The following is a 22295-nucleotide window of genomic DNA, read 5'->3' as shown; positions in this document are numbered from 1 at the left end:
GGCCTGGGCTGGCTAAATCAAATAGCAGTGTCACACGTAGCTCTGGTATTTTGAAGTTTAAAAAGGGATTGGAGTATGTCTCTGGTTCCAGTGACAAGCTACAGATATTTAGCAGTAGTTGACAATTATTTTCCTCTGATTTTTCAAGAATGTGCCATCTTGAAGTGTTAACTTTGACCAAGGGGTATAAATATTAGTGTTTGCTGTTGCTTTTTAAAGTAAAACCTGGTGGGATGTTTGGTGGTGATATGTTGACAGAAGTGGCAGTGAAAAGGGCTGCATTCTTCAGCTGGCTGGTCTGTGCTGTATGGTACTTTTGGAGAGCACAGATGTGTATGTCATTTTCTGCCTTAAATATTTTCTTTCTTTCTTCTTTTTTTTTCTTTTTTTATTCCTTGATTCCCTGCATCCTTATGTTTAATTACCCACAATATCTAGGACTTGTAGTGTCTGGACACACTGGAATACGAAACAATCTTCTAAAATCCATTCAAATAAAATTATTTGTATCATCAGGTTAGGAATTGTAAGATGCTAATTTTAATGACTTTATGAATTTGCAAGATCTGAGGTCAGGCAGGTATAAGAATGTGTTACTCCTTGCTTAACAGCGTGTTTGAGGAGAGCTTGGCATCACGCATCAGAAATGGAAATTTTAGGATTTCCTGGAAGTTTTTTTTTAAACCTTCTGAATAAAGATGGAAATTCTAAACTAGGTAAAGAAACATATGGTTTTACCAGAAATGATTTCCTAGACTGATCAATTACTAGGAGATGTAATGAGAAATATACTCCTCAGGGGGAGGAAGGAGGGATTGCCATTACATAATATCCCTTGGGAGAATTTCTGTATCGCATAATGAGGTTGATGATGGAGCATTTGGGGAAAATGCCTATGGATAGGAATTTGTTCTTCAGATTTCCATCAGGAAAACATATTACTGGGAAACAGGCTTGTTAGAAGTAGTACTGATATGTTAGTAGGTGGGTGCTTTGCCTCTATACACATTTCTTTTGTTCTCACATCTACTGTGTAAGAGATTAGGTAACTCTAAGATTGAAACATCCGCAGAATGAGAGATGCCAGCGAATAATTTCCTCATTTACTTAACACCAAGGGTAAACCATTAAGGGCTTATGTTCTGTTCTAGGCTTTGTTAAATTATTTCTGTTTGTCTATTGAAAATAGGTCCTGAGGAGAAGTAAATCGCTAGCCTAATGGGGGAAACTCAAATTGCCTTACCCTCATGCTGATGGAAATGAAATATATAGAAACATGTATAGCTTGGATTCGGCAAAACACATATTTTCAGAGTCTTTGTGATATCCTGAGGATCACCTAGGAGTTGTCTTTCAGATGGAGAAGCAAGCGTTTGTAAAAGTTACTTCAATAGAGTCTTTCTCTTTTAGTAGCAGTTGCCTTAAGGAGGTAAAGAATCCATTTCCACACACCTGCCCTTCAGTACTGTTGACGCTCGGAGTCCAGGGAGGCTCCAGGAGCCACAGCCTGGCCCAGAGGTGTTAAAACCAACAGAGGAAAAGGTGAACAACCTTAGCACCTCTGTCACTGCTGGGGAATTTGCCTAATTTGAGCTGCTCATTTAAAACCTCGAGTGCTGGTGATTTTACCCGCGTTTCGGATGGCTCGGCCAGCTTCTCTCCCTGGAGTTGCAAATGCGTTCCAGCTTGGCGGCTCCCTCTAGCAGTCGGGTTGTGGGGGCGCAGTGACCCCTGACGGTGGCGGGGGTGGTTCCCAGGTGGGCGCAGCCCGGGTTTTTGGGGCTTTGGGGGTTTTGGGGCTTTGGGGTTTTTGGGGCTTTGGGGTTTTTGGGGGTTCAGGTGCGGGGCCGGGCGCGCTCGGAGCGCGACTGCGCCACCGTGTGGCCGCGGGCGCGCACTGCGCCCCCAGCGCCGCCCCGGCCGCGGGGGCTGCGCCAGCTCAGGGCACTGTCACCTGTGTCACTTACCTGTCCTCCGCTGGAGGACATCTCGGGGCGGTGTCACCTGTGTCACTTACCTGTCCTCCGCTGCGAGACCCTGCCCCATCTCGGGGCGGTGTCACCTGTGTCACTTACCTGTCCTCAGCTGCGAGACCCTGCCCCATCTCGGGGCACTGTCACCTGTGTCACTTACCTGTCCTCAGCTGCGAGACCCTGCGCCAGCGCGGGGCACTGTTACCTGTGTCACTTACCTGTCCTCCGCTGCGAGACCCTGCCCCATCTCGGGGCACTGTCACCTGTGTCACTTACCTGTCCTCAGCTGCGAGACCCTGCGCCAGCGCGGGGCACTGTTACCTGTGTCACTTACCTGTCCTCCGCTGCGAGACCCTGCCCCATCTCGGGGCGGTGTCACCTGTGTCACTTACCTGTCCTCAGCCGTGAGATCCTGGTCCTTGGAAGCACAAACCACAGTGCTGGCCACTCACTACTGATGTGTGTCTTACTGTCCAGGTTTGTGTCAGGGCTTGGCTTTCCAAGAATTAGGAACGTGGTGCTGGATTTGAGCACCGAGAGTTTGCATAAAGGAATTAGTATTAGTGATGTTTCTGCACCGTGTAGAAACTGTTTCTGCCCTGTTGCCAGCAAGGAAATGGAAGATAAGCATGAGTGATACTGGTGTCAGGACTTGATTGCAAGTGGTGATTTTCCTTGCTGCCTGTCCTGTTAGGGCTCCACAGGCAGGGGCCCTGCGTTAACCATCTCAGAGGCACAGGTAGTGACAGCATCTCTTAAGGTTGCTAATGTAATTTAGCACAACCTGTGATTGATTGTTCTTGGAAACTTCAACTAGAATGGTGCTGTTGGCATGGACATGGACAAATAGGTTCTTGAAAACACCCATTTGTGCCTTATATGGCTGCATGAGAAGGGTTAAAGATAAATGTGTGATCTTCAATACTATAAAAATAAACCTTCTTTTCTGGTGGGTGGTAAGAGGAGAGCTGGAGTTTACATGAAGCCAGCATTTCAAGGTGGCTGTTTGTGTTGTTACCAAAGATATTTCTAGCTTGCTTACAAAATGAGATTTTTTTTTTTAATGCTTTTATTTTTGCAAGTATCCAGTCTAGCTTTTGTTCTTGCGGAAAAAGTGTTACAGTTAAATTGCCGTGGAAGGTAGCTGCAAGATTTTTAATATTGAGTTGAAGCAGTCTGGGTACAGTGTTTGCCATAATGTTTTTGTGGGGGGTAAAAAACATCTGTACATGGATGCTGTTCCTGAAGTAACTGCTATTCCAGAGGAGAATCAGGGACAATAATGTATATAAATCTTAAGGGTTTTTTTTCCTGGAGAAATCAACAATAAGAAGTGTTTGGGCTATTAAGATACCTGCAAGAATATCCTCACTCCAGAGCTGTCGGTTATAAAGTTATAGTGCATTCCGCCTTCAAAATGGTTGGAAATCCGTCATAAATATCTCTTTCCCACATCCCCTCTATCTCCCTGGATGATTGGCTTTCTAGCAAAGCCTTCCGTAGAGGGTGTACTGTAATCCTTTTACGTTACTCCTTCAGTGCAGATTACGCAGCAAGAAATAATTAGGAGATTAATTTTCACCTGTCACTGCCAATAATAGATAACCTTGATACAGTGACAGGGCGAGGAATTTGGGGGGAGGGCGGGAGCAGAAAAGCGTTTAACCCTGTAGTGCTTGCTGCAGGGAGCAGGCAGAAAATGGTTGCCAGAACCATGACCTCCCTGCCGGCTGCCAGGGGAAGGCAGAGCCGGGTGAGGCTCCGGGTTCTCCCGCGGACGCTTCTCCTTTATCCGTGAGCGAAATTCGCTCTGTGCCGCAGCGGTGCCACACGCGCCTCCTGCTAATCAGCCCCGAGCAGCCGTCGGAGACCTTTGTAGCTTAGGCTTTTAATTCAAATGCAGTTCTGTTGCTTTTCATGATTTCAATTCCCCATCTGACTGGTGTTCCTAGGCTGAGAGGGAAAGGAGCGAGCTAATGAAGATGGCTTCATTAGGCAGAGCGTGGTTTAGCCCTTGCTTCTCTCCAATAAATGCAGCTGAAAAAACATCCCAGAAGTAACTGGGGTTTTGGTCTTCAGAGAAAGCAGAGCTGAGGTGTTTCTGCTCCCTTTCAAAATTAATTACTAGCTCTCATCAGGTGAGCTTAAAAATGCAGCCTGTGCTCTAAGGCACTGAAGGTAAATGGGAAGGAAAAAAAAAGCCACTCTCCCCCCCCCACACACACATACTGTGTTCTTTTTTATTTTTTCTCTCTTTTGTGCTTAAGTTTACAATCTGTTGAAAATGTAATGGGAAACCAGCCTACAGAAAATGCCATTATTCATATCATCGTGAGCTCATTTATTTTATCTGCAATAGTAATGATAAGACAGACTGCTTGGCAATGCTGATAAGCTGAGAAATATCTTAGAGCTATTTGTAAAAGTTAAAGCAGATCTTGGTACTGAGAGATAGGGAAACTGATGAGCCTTTGGGCAATCTGCAGAACTGAAAGCTAATAAAGATTTTAATAGGAAGGCCTCATTAGGATTAGGGAGATCTATTATCTGCGATTTACACAACACAAACAGTGGGGCAACTTCAATTTTTGCTTCTTTGTTCATTAAATACTATTGCTGAATGTGAAGCCTTTTAACTGGGATCTGGATCTCTTCCTCTTCAAGGAGCCATCGCCAGTTGATGGTTGAGCAAAGATAAGAGGGGCAGCTGATGAGGGAATGTGTTTGGCACACAGGAGCAGTGCCAGCAAGCCCTCATAGTCAGGGACCAGTGCTAGTTGGAGGTATAGAAATGCAGTTGTTTGTCGGTGCCAGGGTGGCAGGGTTCTCCTCAGTGTCTTTTTTTTTCTCTTATGAACGATATTTATAAACTTCAGGCTCTAAACAGCATATTTAGAAAGAAATTAACACGTTGTTGTGCTGGTTCCCTGGATGCTAATGCTGACATACTGCTATGGGTGGCCTGGCCAGCCTGGTGGAGTGGCTCCTTCATTAATGGTGATCACCTCTGGGATCTGTTCTAGTAGAGGAGCTGTCTCTAGTGCCACTGGGGTTGCTATGGTAGGAGCATGTGCCATGGGTGACCTGATCCAGTGGTTTGGTAGTTACACACAGGACTGATTTTAGCACCAGGTGCATTCTTAGACGTGTGGTGTAGAAAACCTCACTTTTTGAGGTTGTGCAGACACCTCATGGGCTCAATGGCTTTAGTCCTCATGTGTAACCTGGTGTGTAAGGTGCATGTCAGCTGCTGAAAGAACATTCCTTTACCTGGGTTTACAGATGTATTTAATTTTTTTTTTTTCGAGGACCATCCAGGCATTTTTTGTGATTGAACTGAATTATAAAGCAGGAGCAGAAACTGCTGGGAAATTCTTTGGTTTGCATTTAAGGTCAAATCACGTTGTAACCTTGTAACCTGATTCTCCTAACCTGCAGGTGAAACCATTTTCACGCACAGGTTCTGAGATCTATCTGCACCTCTAATGCAGATGAAGGGCTTTGTTAGGTGATGTCCATGCTGGATGTGAGAGGCCACATGTGACCACACTTGTGTTTGGGAGCTGTCTGTTTTCTTCTCTGTGTGGAGCACACAAGTATACAAGAGTCTTAGCTTCTCTCCATTTTCACAGCACAGACCAGCTCCCCTGCTGCTGCTGGGTCAGATAACCCCAGTGGTACCCACAGTAACATTGCATCCATGGAACAGTAATCTTTGGAAAGCATGTTCTTGTATCTTCAGCTGCCTTTAATATGATGTAGCAGCCAAAACCCAAAGAGGACCACAGCACCACCAGCCACAGAGAAGTCTGTTCCAGACTGTAGTTTAAGTTCTGCTGGTTCAAACCAGTGCTTTTGTAGGGCCTACAGAGAACAGTGCAATGATGGATTTAACTCCAAGTATTCCATCCTCCATGTGCTTAAGGAGCTCAGAGCAGCTGGAGCTGTAACCCCCTCCCCTTTGCCAGCGGTGTGGAGACAGATGGGCAGGGCTGGGAGCACCTCCTGCCCAGGACTGAAGGAAGTAAAGTTCCTCCCAGAGGCTTGGTGTCAGTCTGTTGTACCTTGTCTGTGACCACTCACAGGTTCTGTCAGCCAACCAGCCTGGCCTCCGAAGGCAGCAGTGCTGCTTGCACCTAACTTGTTGCTCCAGCAGGGCTGCCATTTGAGACGTTTCTAATATTTATGTTTGATATGAATGAAACTTTTTGTTTTGTCTGTAGACCGCAACGGAACTGGAGCTGACTCGTATCAGGAGTGCCTTGATAACAAGCAAGGTATGAGATCAAGTCTCTCCAACATGGGCACTTGGGACTGATTTAGCTTGATTTCTTGCAGCTGAATTGGTTGCTGTCTCTGTCTCTCACTCTGTCTCCCTTTTTTTTCTCCCCCTTTTTTTTCTCCCCCCACTGTCTCCAAGCCAATTCACTGTTAACAGTTCCATGTCAGCTAACCCGTCAGCTCAGGGTCTCATTGCACATTTGTGATAAGTCTTCTTGTTTCTAGCACCCCCAACCCTCAGCTATCAATGGAGGAAGTGGGAAGACTGTAAAACAGAAGTAGCTTGTGCAGTTGCTTGCAGCTGTCTTCTTCCTCGAGGTTTAGTTGCACAGCCAAGCAGAAAAATATTAAAGTTGAGCTAGGGGAAGGCACGTGCTGGGCTGGGTTACCTTAGCACCAGACATCCTGTTACCATTGTGTGCTGACATGCTGCCTCAGACCTGTCCAGCCTGCTGTCTTCTGCCATGCTAAAGTTGGTAAGAGCTGCAAACATCTCTAGTGATTTACAAGGGAGTGATGACGGTGAAGGAGGAATCTGTTATCCTTTTGCTCTAAACCTGGAAACAAGAGGCACATCCGTAAAAATGAAAATTGTAAGAAGTACCTCGGAAACAGGACTTCAGTGGCAAAATCATGGATGTTGGATTTAGGAAAAGGGTTGGTGTGTTGTGTTCTGTTCAGATACTTCTCTGAGAACTGCAGTCAGAAGTGCCACTCCATCTCTGTAGCCATGTAGTAAGTGTTGAACCTTCTGGTAATCAGGGAGCATAAGCACCCTTCAGTCCAGAATATCATTCATCATAAGCCACAGCACAGAGATAAGAGGAAATGCTTATCCTAACCAGGTTATAGGCATCAATTACAGGTCAACTTTTACCCTGCTGTTGACCCAGATCTGTGACAGTAGCTAGAATTATCATTTCCTGAAATTCTGATCCTTCTTGAGTAGTTTTCTAAAGTAGAACCAAGAAACATAAAAAACCTGTCCCAATTTTGGTGCTTGCTTGGGTTTAATTTTCCACAGGTGTCTCTGCTTTCAGTATCCATCAATCAGTGTTACATGTGCTTTAAGTCAAAGCTGCCATGAAGTGCATCTCCCCTTGCTTGTTGTTGGGCTTGGGATGGGATTATTTGGGGGGTGGGGGTTGGGTTTTTTGCTTGTTTTATTTTCCTTCTCTCAAAAAAAAAAAAAAAAAAAAAAAAAAAAGAAAAAAAGAGGTACATTGTTCCTTTGGTGGCCTTTACAGTCATCTTTTTCTTCACTATTTTTCTCTACTGACTGTAGTAAATACCTAATCATTGCTAAGCTTTCATTTCAGAAGTTACAGCTGGAAGACTAATGTGGAAGAACTGTAATCAATAATGGCAATTCTTATTAGATTAAGTTTAAAAGTCTTGTAGACCAGTGTAATTCAGGAGGCTCCTTTGATAGGTAATTTGTTCTTAGGAAGAACAGTTTTCTCCAGTAACATTTTTCTCGTTGGCTGGGGGAGGCTGATCCACTTGTCATTTTGTAGAAAGCAATCAAGTTTCAGATTTCAAGAAAAATGAGTATTCTCATTTTTGGAAACTAATTGCAGTCCCTTTGATGTGCCAGTTACCCTGATTTATCTGACAGGTGGTATTAAATGGCGTTATATCCATTCCTTTCATTTGTCTGTTAATGCTCCAGATTTTTCTTGTAGTGTGATAGGTTTCTTTGGCTTCACTGTTAACACATGAACAAACTGTATCATTATAAGTACTTTCAATCCACTATGGATTGGATCTGGTTTGGGTAATTTACCCTGTCCGTGGGTATGCATCATGGTGTTTAAAGCAACAACCTTTAAGAATGCAGAAGTTTAAAGGAAAAAGTATACACAGTAACTTGTAGTCAGTCTCTTACTGACTCCGTTACATTTTTTGAGCATGCCTTAGAGTTGAATCCACCATTTGCAACAATTTACAGAATATAAAATACATAGCTGACAGCGGACCCATAATTTTGGTTGTTTCTCTTACGTTCAAAACAAAACACCACCAAAGGCTGAAAGTAGCAGTGGCTGTTTAAAAGTATTAAATCTTCAAGCTATGTGAAATGCTATTGCCATGGATTCCTTTTCTAACAGCATGCTTGTCTCCTGGAAATTATGCTATAATGAGGTTTGGTTTATATATTTTACCCCTCTCCTCATTAAAGTGCTGTCTCTCAGAAGAAGCGCTTTGTGTTTTGAAATACTGCGCGGTTAAAACGAAGGCAGGTTTATAACGATTTAATGTACTTGGGAGCCAAGGTTTTGCAGCTTTATGGCAAAGATGTTTTAACAAAGGGCTTTATGGTAAGGGTGTGCTGTATTTTAGTCAGGCAGTTGCTCAGGGGAAAATTTTCAGTGTGAGCACGTCACAGCAGCAAGGAGAAATTCAGAGGGAAACAGGCTGCCGAGATCCAGTCACCAGCTTGGCTGATATTAAGGCTTAATTCTTTGCAGTTTCAAGCCCTAGTTTTTTTTCTTTTTTTATCTTTCACCTCTTCACTCAAGAAAGACAAAGCCTTGTGCCATATAATGTGGCATCACAAGCAGGCCATTTATGCTTCCCGTTTTTGTGCTTCTAGGAGAGCCACAGGTGGGATTGTTACACCCTCTCAGAATGGAGCTTGCTTTTTCAGCCTTATAACTCCAATATTCTTTGTTAAAATTATACCCTAAAAGCAAGGCATTTTCTGAGTATTTGTGGTTTGGAAGTAGAGAGGGCAGCAGTTCAGAGCAGTTGCCCATCCACTGCAGCAGAAGACGTGTCCTGGATCTGTCTGTTTCTCTGGGATACACTTAATATCCCATGGTTTCCTGAGAACCAGGGGGTTCTGCCATGGAAAACAGGTATAAGATTACTACCAGACATAGTTGTTTCTGGAGCTTCTCAATAGGAACTCACTGTTAAAGTTATTAAAACACTGCTGATGTAGAGGTTTAGGCAATGAAAAGCCCTTAGAGAGGGCTCTGGTGGCAGCCAGGAGATGTCACCTCTCATCCTTGAAATAGTGTGTAGAGAAATTGAAACTGATTCCAAGTGTTTCATGTTATCATGTGTAGCACCTTCTGTTATTCATAGAAAATGGTGTTTCACTTTGCTTGAGCAGATCTCTGTGTCCCTGTGCCCTCAGGTGGGCTGGTAATGGGTCTGGTTATGGGTATTTTGCCCTAGTGGGCTCCAGGTTCCTGCTGGAGGAACCCAATGCCTTTCACTTTTCCTGCTTGTCCTGAGGAGTATTTCCCCACAGGTGAATTAGCTGGTATTTCCAAGATGATCATGGCTTCATCTTTTTGGTTAACTCTTCCTGTTTGGATATGTTACACCACTTCCTGAGTTCAGTGCTGCTTGCTGCTGATGGATTTTGTTAGCTCATCTCAAGAGGGAGGATGAATGTAATTTGGAGCAGTGTTTGGGGGCCAGGAGGAAGGATGGTTAATAGTGACAGGGATCAAAATGTGGCTGCAGTTGAGCCAACAGCACCTCTGTCTGAGGTGATGGAGGACCGAGTGCTCCTCCCCTGGGTGTGTGCTGTGAGTGGATCCCAGCTGGACTGCTGAGCACGGGTGGGATGTCTGTAGCATCAGGCTTGATTTGGAAGTAGTGGCAATAAACCAAAGACTTTTTCATCCTTTTTGCAGTCCCCTGGGCTGTGCAGTCCCAATGTGTGTCATCTTCTATTAGTCTCGATGCAGCCAATGACCTTGTTTGTGTGAGCACATTAAGCACAACATTAATAGCTAATTTGACTACTTTGGATTCAGACAGGCTGCAATCCATCACCTGAACTCTCCTGATAGCAAATATGGTTGGATGGGATTAAGGAGAAAGGATAAAATGCCTGCTTGGGCCATAACTCTAGGAAATTGGAAAACTGCTTGTGAGCCTGTGTAGCTGGTGTAACTGTAGCACTTGGTGGAAGCATGTTCTTCACTGGGGAAAAAAAAGCTGCAGAAGTGAGAAGTGTGTGGTCTTCATAGATGTTTGTTCAGCCCACTTCCTGCCTGTCAAATACTGGCATGGCAAACGAGACCACCACGACACAGAGGCATCTTTTAGAAGATGTTATTGGGGTAAGTTCTAACCTGCTCCAGTTCTTGGATCCCTTTTGATCCCTAACAGGATTAGTTTCAGGATGGCAAAGATGAATTATGAAGCTGATAAATAAAAATGGCAGACTGGCATGTAGCTGGACTGGAAAGTTTGGTCAAAGTAGTTCTGTCACTGAAGATGTTATTTCCATTAAATGTTTTGAGATTTAATATTGATTTCAGTGAAATTACCCTTGAAAACAGATTTCCTCCAAACCTTTTTTTTTTAATATATTTGTTTTGGAACTATTTTAGGAGGCAGAAAAATGAAACTCCGGCTTCAAACAGTTTTTATGTTTTGAAATGGGCTTTTTTCACTGTATGAACAATTTTTAAAATATTATTGTTATTTGTATTCCAGTCATGCCTTTGCACTCTAGTTATGGGCTGAACGTCATTTTGCCAACCACAAGGCAGACTGGGGGGGATCAGTTTCTGCCTGAAAATGCTTTGGGCGTGTATTTCTGACGGGCTGCATTGATTGCCAGTGCCTATTTGAAGAAAAACCCTACAACATTCTCATTTTACAATATGTTGGCTGCCTTTTTGTTTAAAGAATTATAAATAAATCAGCAGATTTTCCACAAAAACACATATGCTTTTTTCCTGATGAGCATGATGATGCACCAAGAATCCTTGCAAGAGGCCTTGAGTTTCCTTCAAGTAGAGGGTAGGGCTGAGGTTGAAACTGAAATTTTAAACAATTCTCTTCTTTAAGAAGGATGCTGCTGGAGCCTTGTTAGCAGAAGAATTGCCATCTTCTGACTAATTTTTTTTTTTTTTTCTGCTAGCATGGGAACAAAGAAAGAAAGGAGGAGGCAGAATAAAAGCCTGTGTAAGTGTACATACAGAGGCTGCTGCTCTCTAGACTGGTAATGGTCTCTGGAAAGGGTCCAGGCTGTTGTAAATATGAACTTTTGTCAATATTCCCCAAGCTTCTTTGGACTCTAGGGTGGGCTTTATTAGCTGAAGGTCACACCATTGTGCTGTCTCCCTCTCCTGAGACCTCTGATACCTTCCTGAAAGGACAGCCCATTATCCCTGGGCTTAGAAGCCAGCTTTCTCTTCAGTGGCGCTGAAGCTGATAAGCTTAAGAGGCATATTTCATCCCCCCACTGCTGCTTTCAGGAAACAAACAGTGTTTATCATTCCTGATTAATTCCAGTTGAACAAAAAAATAAAACAGAAGGCATGTGTGCGTGCACACGTGCACAGGGACACAGAGATGAAATTTTTTTGAGGCTTTTCTTGTGTAAGGTCAGCTCGTGGCAGTGGCCACAGTCAGCAGTGTCTGGAGCCTTGCTCTTCCTGGGTGCTGTGTCCAAAGGCGGGTTTAGTAACATGAGAGGATCCCAGGCTGTCAGTGTGAGGAGAAAGGGGTGGAAATGGGGATGGGGTAGCAGCAGCCTGAGCATCAGGGTTGGAATTGATTTGTGGCAATTAGGCATGAAGGTCTGTGAGAGCAGGCCCACCTGCTGGGAGATTGGCTTTCCATCACCTGGGCAAGATGAATGGCCCCAGGAGAAGAAGGCACAGGGATTTCGTACTCAGCTGCCTGAAAGGAATCGTAAACCACCATATCTCCCTTTGGGATCTTGCAGCCCTTTTTATCACAGCTAAATCCTTTTGCTGGGAGTTGTATGCAAGCAAGTTGGAAGATAAAAATGCTAGTTGTTGCTGCTTTTTCTCAATTTCTCTCTTTGGCTCTGGCTTGAAATTTGCTAGGAGGTGTTTTACTGACTTTCTTGTTAGTCCTCTCTCAGTAGGACTGTGTTCCATACATGGCTCTCAGTTTCTTAGGGTTTTTTTCCCCCTTATACAGAGATTCAGAGTGTGGAATTAATAATGAATAACACATGAAACGAATAACATGTTGCCCCTCTGTGCTGATGCAGTATGGAAAGCACCCAGATGGTGTGTCCCAGTGGCCAGGTCACCCACCTGTGCTGTGTGCTCCTCTCCAGCATGCCCTTGATGGGCAAGGCACCTCACCTGGCTGTGCATCTTGAGGTTCTCGAGTGAAAAATGGGAGTATTGGCACTGTCCACAGTCCTGTTTGTTTGGATGAACGTGTAGCTGCAGCCCAGGTCAGGTCTTTTGGTCACAGCCCAAGTTGAGTCGTAGATCATCCAAGTAATGTGTGTTGCATCAAATTTTTATTTCACTTCCAGCATGGGCTGTGTTTAAACCAGATTCGTGGTACTGAGGTTACAACTGGCTTCATTTCGTTTGCCAGAGCAGAGATGGAACAAAATTTAAAAACAATTTTGCAAAGCTATATTTACTTTTTAGCAGTGAGGACCGTATTTAAAGACAGATTTTGGTATTATGGCTCCAGTGCTAACATAAACAGGGTCTGATGGGAAAGGCTGTAAAATAATAGGGCTATTGGTCGTGTTTGAGGAGAAAGAAATTTCCATAGTAGATTTCAAACTGGAATAGCTCTGAAGGTTTGGCTGGCCAAACCCAACTAGCATTTCTGATTTGAAATTGCTATGGTAGCATGCAGTGGAACAGTGGGCCACTAGTAGCATTTTTTCAAAGGTAAACTACACAAGCCTTTGTGAATTGGGGCACTTACTTTGTGAATTGGGTTAAACTTGTCATTCTTCACATGAAATAGAATACATTTAAGTTTTAGATGAGAACCTCCTTAGATATACTGCAGACTCCTTTCTAAGGGCAAAGTAGATTTGAGGAAGATAATTATCTAGTAATCTCAGTGAAAGCTGCATATATGGTTCTTTCTCCAGATGGGTTAACGTGGTGGAAAGATTTTTATCAGTCCAGTCGTGTACCACAGACTGCAGTAGCATATGTACTTGCTTGGACCCCGAGTTTAGTGATAAGTGAAATGTTAATATGTGCTTGGCAGAGCAAGCTCTTAATTTCCCTTAAAATGGAGGGGGCAGAAGTGATCTCATCGGACAAGATGTCTTTGGGCTACTGCCCACTGTTAGGTATGTCCTAGACAGGGTTTATTTACTTGGTGTAGGCAGATTATTTCCCTTTCCCTCCATAAATCTGGCCTGCGGTAACTGTTAGCAAAAGAGCTTTCCACCTCCTGTATTGCAGGAAGCATTTAAGCTCTTGTTGAAATACGAAGCTCCCTTCCTTTATTAAAATTAAGAACCACTTTCTCACATGGCAAAGCGATAATAAAGACTGAAATTGGATCTATAACTTCATGAAAAGAAGAAGAATTTTTTTTAAGACAAATCATGCATGGTAATGCCTTCATTGTTCTCTCGCTGTGTTCTTTGTATTGCTTAACTCCCTGCGAACAAAGAACCCATAACTGGAATTGTAAAAATAATCCAAGCATTTAAGTCAAAACTCAAAAGGCCCTTGGGAATCTCAGGCGAAGGTGTGCCCTTGAAATGGTGGTTTGTGAATTGTCTGAACAGGTTGGAGCATCCTGGCCCTGAGGAAATCTCTGGGAATTTTGCTGCTGACTTCAGCGGGGTCAGGATTCGGCGCTTGGCGCTTTGTGCCGGGCATTGAGCGCAGCCGCCTTTCAGCCTTTGAGAAGCCCCGACTCCCTCCTCACGGGCAGGCGGGAGATTTTCTCCTTGGCTGCACTTGTGAATTCTAGTTAAGGGAATTGCTTTTGGTCGCTCCATCTTTGTCACTTACTTAAACAAACATGCAAACTGGAAACATGCACTTGCTCAGGCTTCAGCGGCGAGTGCCTCCTCGAGATCTCTTGTTACTGATCTAGAACTTAAACTGATTGGGAAAGTGGCTCTAAGATGAGGTTCAGTCATGCTTAAATGAAACCAATTGGGCAGAGAGATGAGAAATTTTACTCGTGCTTGCCATTCAGGTGGCTGAACCCAGCTAGTTTGAAGTATGAAGGTTCGATTCCTGAGCTTGAGCACAGATCTGTAGGGAGGTTGTAAATTGAAGCAATGAATATTTCTTCAGTAGTTTATTGCAAAACAATGGGGTTTTGAAAATACAGGGCTGTCCAGGGTCAAAGTCACTGGGAAAGAAAGGTAGTTAAATAAACAGTGAGGGAATTAGTCTGAAATTTGCATGCAGACTCAGATAACCCAGGCCCTTTAGAACCCAATTGAACATAGATTTAGCCCTGTTGAGGAGGAGACAGAGCCACAGGACCTCTCCCAGCCCCTTCTGCTTAGTGACTGTGATCAGATGTCTCATCCCTGCCCAGGTGTTTGAGCAAACCAGTGGTTTATCTGGCTCTGATTGTTGTAAACATGGACATTTTCATCCTGTGTGGTGTCACAGTCCAGGGAGAAGGGGTGGGAGTTACCAGAGTTAGAGGGAATTTCCCCATATCCTCAGTCTTCCACATTCATGGTGCAGTGGCCAATGACATCATCTGTTGCTTAAGAACTGCTGTTGATGAAATAAGCTCTGTATTTAATGAAAAACGAAACCCAAAGAAACCATATTCCCCCGAAATATGATCCAGGGCTCCAAGAAAATTGTTACACTTTAGTTGCCTCATCCTAGTTCTCCATCAAGAGAAAAAGTGCTGGAAAAATTGCTAGAGAAAACTTTCTAAGCTTTCAGCAACAGTATCCCACAGTCTGTTGTTCATCCAGAGTAACCCCACAAAGCTCAGCAACCTGGTTTATAGCAAACTTGTTTTTAATTAGTGCTAAAATTAGGTCCAGAATGTGAGCTGTGTGGCACTGGTGCTGCTCTCAGTAGCTGGAAGGGGGAGTTGGAATGCTACATCCCAGGTATATGATGAGAGCTTATTTAGACTTCCCTGCCACTCAGGATCACAGAAATGTTGCAGTGACAGAAAGACTGGCTGTAACCTTTCTGTGTTTAGCTGTAATGGAACGTGCAAAAGCTTGAAAATTGTTGGAAGGTGCCTGGAGAGGCCTGGTACTTGTGTCAGCAGAAGTATGCATTGAAAGCTGCCCAAGAGAGGGGCATTTCTTAGAATAGTTTGCAAAAATTAACAATCACAGCCCAGTATGGACAATCAGAGAATATTAGAAGTAAATGGTTAATTTTCCCCCACTTTTCTTGCTCAAAAAAGAAGATTGGTTGTTCCCCACTGGAGCTTTGTCTTGAGGGCTTTCCTTAATGAGCTGTCTCCTTGTGTCCAGTATGGAAAAAAAAACAAAAGAGTTAGAGACCTCCCTTTGTCTCCATGTGATTTTAATCTGATTCATTCATTCCTAATCATCTTGAAGGATTATAAAAGCAAAACCTGTTAAATCTCGATTCTTACTTCTTTTCTTCCTCTCCCAAACATAATCATTTGTTCTTTTATCATGTTGCATTTCTTTGCCCGTGAATCAGCTGCCTTTTTATTTTTCCTCTCTGTGACAAAGTCGGGGAGGGAGGGAGGGGGCGATGGGAGCGCTGCTTCCTTTGATTCGTTCGACACACAAGTGTTCCTTGGCCTTTCATGCCCAGGAGTGGATGCAGCTCTTGAACAAATTGGACCTACTTGTTTGCTGGCCTAGGCCATCTTGTTATCCAGCCAGCTGTGTTTTGATCTTGGAGGGCCATTTGAAGATTAAATTGAGACATCTTTTGTTACTATTAAGTGCAGTAATTAAATCAGCTCAGTGTTATTTAAGTGTGGAAAATGTCGCTTTGCTGGCCCATGGGTGTCTGAAGTTGCCATTAGACAGCTGTGTTGCTTCCAGTGCTAATGATGAAGAGGTAGGAGAAAAGAGCCAAGTGCTCTCTAAATAATTTTCACCTCTTTCTGGGTTATGCTGGATCCCCTCCCCACCTTTTTGTGTGCCTCTTCTCCTCCGTCTCCTCAATTCATGAACAGCAAGGTTTTTGAGAGGGAGCTCGAGCTTTGTCGGGTGGAGAGCTGGCAGCGAGTGCCAGTCCTGAGCAGAGGGTGGAACGGTGTGGGTGAAACACGCTGAGCTCTCTGGATGGCAACTCAGCCCCATCTCTGAGTTTGCAGTTGTTGGCTCTGTGAACAACAAAGAGGCTGACCTAGCAGGGTGGATCTAATAAATGAGCAAAGTTGACTGCCTTCCCCCCTCCCTCTGTGGTGGGAGTCTGCCAGTCAAGTCAAGCACGGCGAGTACATTTGTTCCCATGGGGGTCATTGTAATACGATTTGCTGGTGCAGACTGGCCTGGCTGTGAAGTGGTGGCACCTGGGAGATGTGAACCCTGGCTCGGGCCAGGGCTGGTATCATTCAGAGGTCACTTGGGGCTTACTGGGGCAAGTCAGTCGCCCTTCCCCAGCCCCCTTTGCCTGCTGCTTGCTGAGCAGATTGCTTTGAGAGAGGTGGCTGGAGGTGATGATTGGCAGCAGGGAGCGGAGCAGACAGACGCTGGAAGAGAAAGTGAGAACCTCAGTGGGAAAGGCAGTTCTTCGGAGGTCGAGTACGTTCTAATGCTGGGTTAAGTTGCACAGCAGTATTGGCTCATTGCTACTGGCAGCACTGATCACTTGAGCATTGCCTTACCCTTCCCATCGTGCCCTTTAGAGCCCTGTCTTACCTCCTGGGTGCAGATGAACATTCTCCTTGCTGCTCTCCCTTCCTGGCAGGAGCTCGTTCTGCTGCCCTGCGAGGCAGAGCGTGCTGCTCCCTCCAGTCCCTGAGCCAGCCTTCCTCCTCCTGAGCCAGCCTTCCTCCTCGCTAGCCTGGCCTCCCAGATGCACCCAGCTCTGGGCTCCCACCCCCAGTAATTGCCCAGCAACATCTATTCACATTGCTTTCTACGCCCGCCGTGTTTTATGGAGGGGGAAGTGTGTTTGCACTTGGTGAGTGTTTCTGAGCTGTGGCAAGGGCAGAAGAATGGCAGATGGGTGGGGATGAGAGAGTGGGGGAGCGTGATGAATCTGTTTTTCTTACCTTGTTTAAAAGTGCCTGTTAAAATTCAGCAGCCGCACCTCCGATCAGCCTAATGGTGTCTGCCATGTTGCGAATACACAGTCATTAGTTGGTCCAATTCATGCATGCTGAGGTGGGAGGGTGATGTGAATGCAAAGGAGCTGCAGAGAATGGGAGCTGGGGGGGCAGGGGAAGGAGGGGGAGAAGCTTGGTAATACAGTGACAATGAAACATACGGTAGTCACACTGGAAAACTTTCTCCTTCATTAGCAGGGATCTGTTGAGTTTCTGCTCACATTAGGGTAATTAACACAAGTACAGATTGTTGAACATCTGTGCAGTTTAACTATATGGCCGGTTCCCAGGCTTTAAACAGGGCTGTGAGGAGCCAAATGCAAAGCAGTATGAAAAGCCCACACACTATTCATTTTACTGAAATTAGCATTTCTGGATGAAAGCTGATGTTGCACGTCGGCTATAAATTTTCTCTGGTCTGTTGCCAGGTTGGCTAATGATCTGAGGTTAGTGTTTGTTAAAAAAAATTTAAAATTTGTTACTTTTAATATTCTGGAGGGGAAGTTTCTTAAAAGGCAAAACAAAAAGCAAGAAAAACAAAGCATATGGGTATATTATATGTAATGTTCTTCTAATCTTTTTCCAGTGGAAGCTCAGGAAGGAATTGCTGGTTCAGCCTCTCTCAGAGGCTCTTGGCTCCATGAAACTACCAAGGGCTTTTTAGTATTTCGGACCAAACTGCAGCTTTAATTTTCTAGCCTTGTAAATGCCTGGGAGGCTCCTCTTACTGTGTGCTGTAGATATGAGCTGTGTAAATGAAATGCAGAATTCTGTCTGCAGGATGGTGACTACGCAGGTATTGCTGCTCCCTGCATCACCATATTTATGGACAGTCCTCTGCAGTGGTTATCCCAGAGGAGTGTTGTGTTGCTGTGGCACCTCGAAGCTTCCTCCTTGCTCTTTTTTACCTTGCCCAGCTGAGAGCACACATTTTTTTTCTGCAGGTGGAATTAAGTGTTCACAGCCAGGCTGGATGGGGCTTTGAACAGTGCGGTCCAGTGGAAGATGTCCCTGCCCATGGGAATAAATGGGCTTTCAAGTCCCTTCCAACCCAAACCATTCTGTGTTTCTATGAGGTGCTGTGAGGTGGACAGGACAGCCCTTATAGCTGGGACAACAATTAGTGTGCCATGTGTGCCAGGAAATTTTGATGGAGAAGACTTTGGTGTGTGAAGATAAAAAGCCTACCAATGTGTGTAAAAAGAACAATCCTCATTAGCATTATTTTGTTCCTGCTGTTTTCACTAAGTGAAAAAAAATTGTTCATAGTGGAGTTTTTTGTTAATGTAATCCCTGTGGGCTGATGTGAACAGAGCTGACCTTTGAAACACTATTTAAATTTTAAAAGGTTTGTATATTTTTTTTTGTTTAATTGGGAAAGGAAGGGGCTTGGTGTCTTGCAGGAAGTGTTTTTCTTACCAAGAGTGAGTGGTTGATCCTTCAGTTCACCCTCAGCTCCTGCTCTGTAATGGCTTAAGCTCCAGCCCAGAATTTAGTTTGGCATCACTTGAAATTGTTGGTGAAATTGTTGCACTCACCAGCTCCTCAAAAGTCTGCTGGCAAACATCAGAAACTGTCAGAGCTTCATATTCTTAGTGACTAGAAAACCTTCTGGGACTGAAATCCAGTCTTCACATTCAGTCCTGCAAATGTCTCAGCCTCAGGAGCACCATCATCCTTGTCCCTGTAATGCAGCCTCATAAATGGTTTGTCATTGAAGGATCTCTTTCTGGAAGGTGTCCACACAAGACAGACTTGCTGAATCAAAACTCTGGAAATTCAGTTAAATGTGTGGTTTATTTCTGAAGCACTAATTTAGTTAACCTAGTCCAAAATGAAATTCAGTCTGGCCTACTTACTTTTGTGATAGTTTTTTAGATAATTGGGTGTGTATATGTGCACACAGGTGCACACTGGTTTAGTTAGGAAAGGAAAAACTGAGTGAAATAAATGTTCAGCTGCATTAGACTTCTTACCTTCTCCACAAAGGATGTCAGAAAGTGGCATGTTGCTTGGTCACAAGAGCTCAGAGAGCTCCTGTTACAAGAGGATGACAGAGGGCATTGGCCCTTTCAAAGCAGGGTTGCAGTGAACTGAGCACTGAGATTTCCTCTGTGCTGGTCTTGCCAAAAGGGTCCTGACTCCTTGGATAAGAAGTGCTTGTTTAAAAATAAATTGGGAGGAAAGAAGTATCCTTACTGTTAGTGTTTGGCTTTTTCCTGGACTCAGTAATAGGGTTACTTTGAGTACTGGCAGAATAGTGTGACTGCAGTTAACGAGGATGTTCAGTCTTGACCATGGTTAACATCTATGCTCCATGGATTTGTACCCTCAGTGTCTCTGCTTGGATTTTATTTCATCTCATTCAAGGAAAACCCAGCTCTATGCAAGAGAGTCATGCTCAGAAAAAAACCCAAAGAGTATTTCTGTTAAAACAGACAGACAGACCTGGATTATTTTCACTATTAGGTCAATCAAACTCACCCCTTTGGGTATGTGCAACTGACCATGAAACCAAAGGGCTTTTGTATCTGCAGATACACAGCCAAAATTAAACAAAATTTTTTCTTTATTAAGAAAAATTTCCATTTCAGCCCTGCTTTTTGAGAATATTTCCCACAAGCTGGACTTAAAATGCCAGAAAATGGCAATGAATCCAGAGAAGTGTTTTTGTGATTTTGGTAGTTGGGAAAACTGCAGCTGGTGAAACGTGTCTGTCAGCCTTCAGTTACATGGCTGTGTCTGAGAATGTATGTGTAATGGTTTTTCTAGCAGAATTTTCCAGTGTGCACTGAGAAACTTGAGGACATCATTCTGAAGGCCTCCCAAAGTTTCTTTGGAGTTTTCACTTCATGTATCACTGAGCCAGCTTCCGAGAAGCAAGTTCTCTTGTGCTCCTGCTTTGAGCAGGCAGATGTATTTATTTAGATACCTAAAACAGGCTCAGAGAACTTGACACTGTTGTTTGTGAGGCAGCACATCCTCAGGATCTCTCAGACCTTTATCAGCCTCCAAACTGAGCGTGTCTCCCTAACTCTGCAGTTGCGTTTGGAATTATCTCCATTGTGTAGATGGGAACACTGAAGCAGATTGGAAATTACTTGCCCCAGGCCATCTAGTGCTGACAATAGACCACACAGTCCCTCGGCCTCTTTCTGTGCCAAAACCATTCTCTTGTGCCTGCATATGGAAAAAACAGAGTGGATCGAGCAGAGAGTGGTATTTGTTGTGATAACAATGTGCTTTGGGTCCCAAAAGGCCACTGGACAGTGATGGATACATGGCTGTGAAATTAGAATCACCCAGAGATGCACAGGAGGAAGGGCTGGAGTGGTCTTTGGGCAGGGGAGCAGGCAGGGAGGTGCAGGCAGCAGCACATTTGCATTCTCCTGTCAGGGAGCTGGAAGCTGCCACCGAGCAGTTTATACTCAGCCTGTGCTGGCCTTGAATTATGCATGACCAATTTATCATGCCCCCAGCTGAAAAACTAATTGTGTCCCTGGGATATATTTACTAGAAATTGTAGTTTGCTGTGCTGGGGTCCCCGGAGTGTCCGGCAGAGCAAACGACTGGGAAGTCAGAGCATGTTCAGAACAGGACTCCTGGCTCCACTGGAGCCCCCGTGCTGTTGATAGATTTTTCACTTCGATTGCCTTTCCAAGGGTTTCCCCCCTCCTTCTTATTTTTTTACACTGCATTACACTTAATCGGGCTGCAGGAGTCCTTCCAGTAGTCTCCAGTATTAAAAAGCAAATGATGTGCCTGGAAAAAGGCAGTTTATTCAGGAAATGCCAGCCAGGTTGGGAGAAGGGGGCTGGTTTCCTCTGTGTGTGGTTTTACTCTTCTTTTTTTTATAAGCACAGTGTGGCTTCATATAATGTCTCCAATTACCATGAACATCCCCTCCCTCTCCAGGTCTAGAGTGATGAGATTCCCTAATTACTGTCATTTGAGCAAGAGGTTCAGGAGGAGAGGATTTCTTTTCCTCATGCAGAGCTTGTGGGGTAGGCTGAAGCTTGCAAACTATTACCACCAGGTCTGTTGAAGGAACATACAGTGTCCCAAATGGAGTTTCTCAGTGGTGAAGTGACAACTGCCAAACCTGTATCAGGCTGTAAACCCCGTGAGGTAGTGCTAAATCATAAAGATCATCAGTGGGGGCGAGGTTTGAAAGGGAAGGAGGCAATTCACTGATAAATTAATCACTGAGTTCAGTCTGTCCTCCCCCACTTGTCACAGAAGGAGGATGTCAAGGAGTTAATCACAGTAAAGGAGTCAACAGTAACAAGATTCAGAGGCAGAAGAGCCCTCTGGAATCTCTTGTTCCCTTTCTCTTCTCCTCCTTGTCTGATCTGGTACCGTTCCGCCTGATGCCGAGGAGCCACATCTCCAAGGTCAGCAGGAGCCGTGCCAGCTCTGTCTGCCTGGCTTCACTGCTGGCAGCACAGGCAGGCCTGCTCTTCTGGGAGGCTGGGAGCCCCCAAGCCAGAGCTTAGGAGACAAGGATTGCTCCCCTGCCCCTCCACAATGGGCAGGAGCCTTTCTCCTGACCGTGCCAAAATGGGCTGTACGCTCCATGGCCGGGCCGGGCTCTCCCTCTGCTTTGATGGGATTTACTGCATGTCCTCTTGGGAACAGAGCTGCAGGGAGGGTGAGCTGGGCTGGAAGAAAGGTGCTGGCAGAGGTGCTTTCTTAGGTAAATTTAAGATCTATGAAGTAGTTTATGCAAACTGTTTGCAGCATGGGAAGTTGGAAGTGAAGGTGGTTTCACGTAGTTTCTGAATGCCACAGATCTGGATCAGCTTGTAAATGTTCAAAAGCTCTCTACAGCTTACCTCTTTGTAGTTCCCCAAATTTGTGTTCATCATCAGTTCCCCAGAAAGATGTGGTGAAAAGATTTGTTCAGGTGACTACACGTCTTGCTATGGAAAAAGTAGAGCAGATCTGCCGTGTGATGAAACCATGCTCCTCTTTGCTGAAATATGTGATACAACCAGCATAAAAGTGGATCTGAAGCTTGTAAGATCGTTTCAGAGGGAAGGCATAAACAGGTTTGTCCCTGTG

General features: G+C 44.6%; 1 protein-coding gene across 21 annotated transcripts in view; it reads left to right on the top strand.

Annotated features, from left to right (window-relative positions):
- FBRSL1 (fibrosin like 1) overlaps window positions 1-22295 on the top strand; it is a 505293-nt gene that overhangs the window by 403457 nt on the left and 79541 nt on the right. For 15 of the 21 annotated variants that reach the window (XM_050980709.1, XM_050980705.1, XM_050980698.1 and 12 more), the window contains one exon: window positions 6197-6250. The exons of the other annotated variants lie outside the window; for them this stretch is intronic. In XM_050980709.1, coding sequence (XP_050836666.1) covers window positions 6197-6250 — 54 coding nt within the window. The remainder of the gene's footprint in view (window positions 1-6196; window positions 6251-22295) is intronic. 21 annotated transcript variants of the gene reach the window in all.

The sequence above is a fragment of the Serinus canaria genome, chromosome 15 (genome assembly GCF_022539315.1).
Source record: "Serinus canaria isolate serCan28SL12 chromosome 15, serCan2020, whole genome shotgun sequence".
NCBI lineage: Eukaryota > Metazoa > Chordata > Aves > Passeriformes > Fringillidae > Serinus > Serinus canaria.
This window is presented reverse-complemented; position numbering and strand designations above follow the sequence as displayed.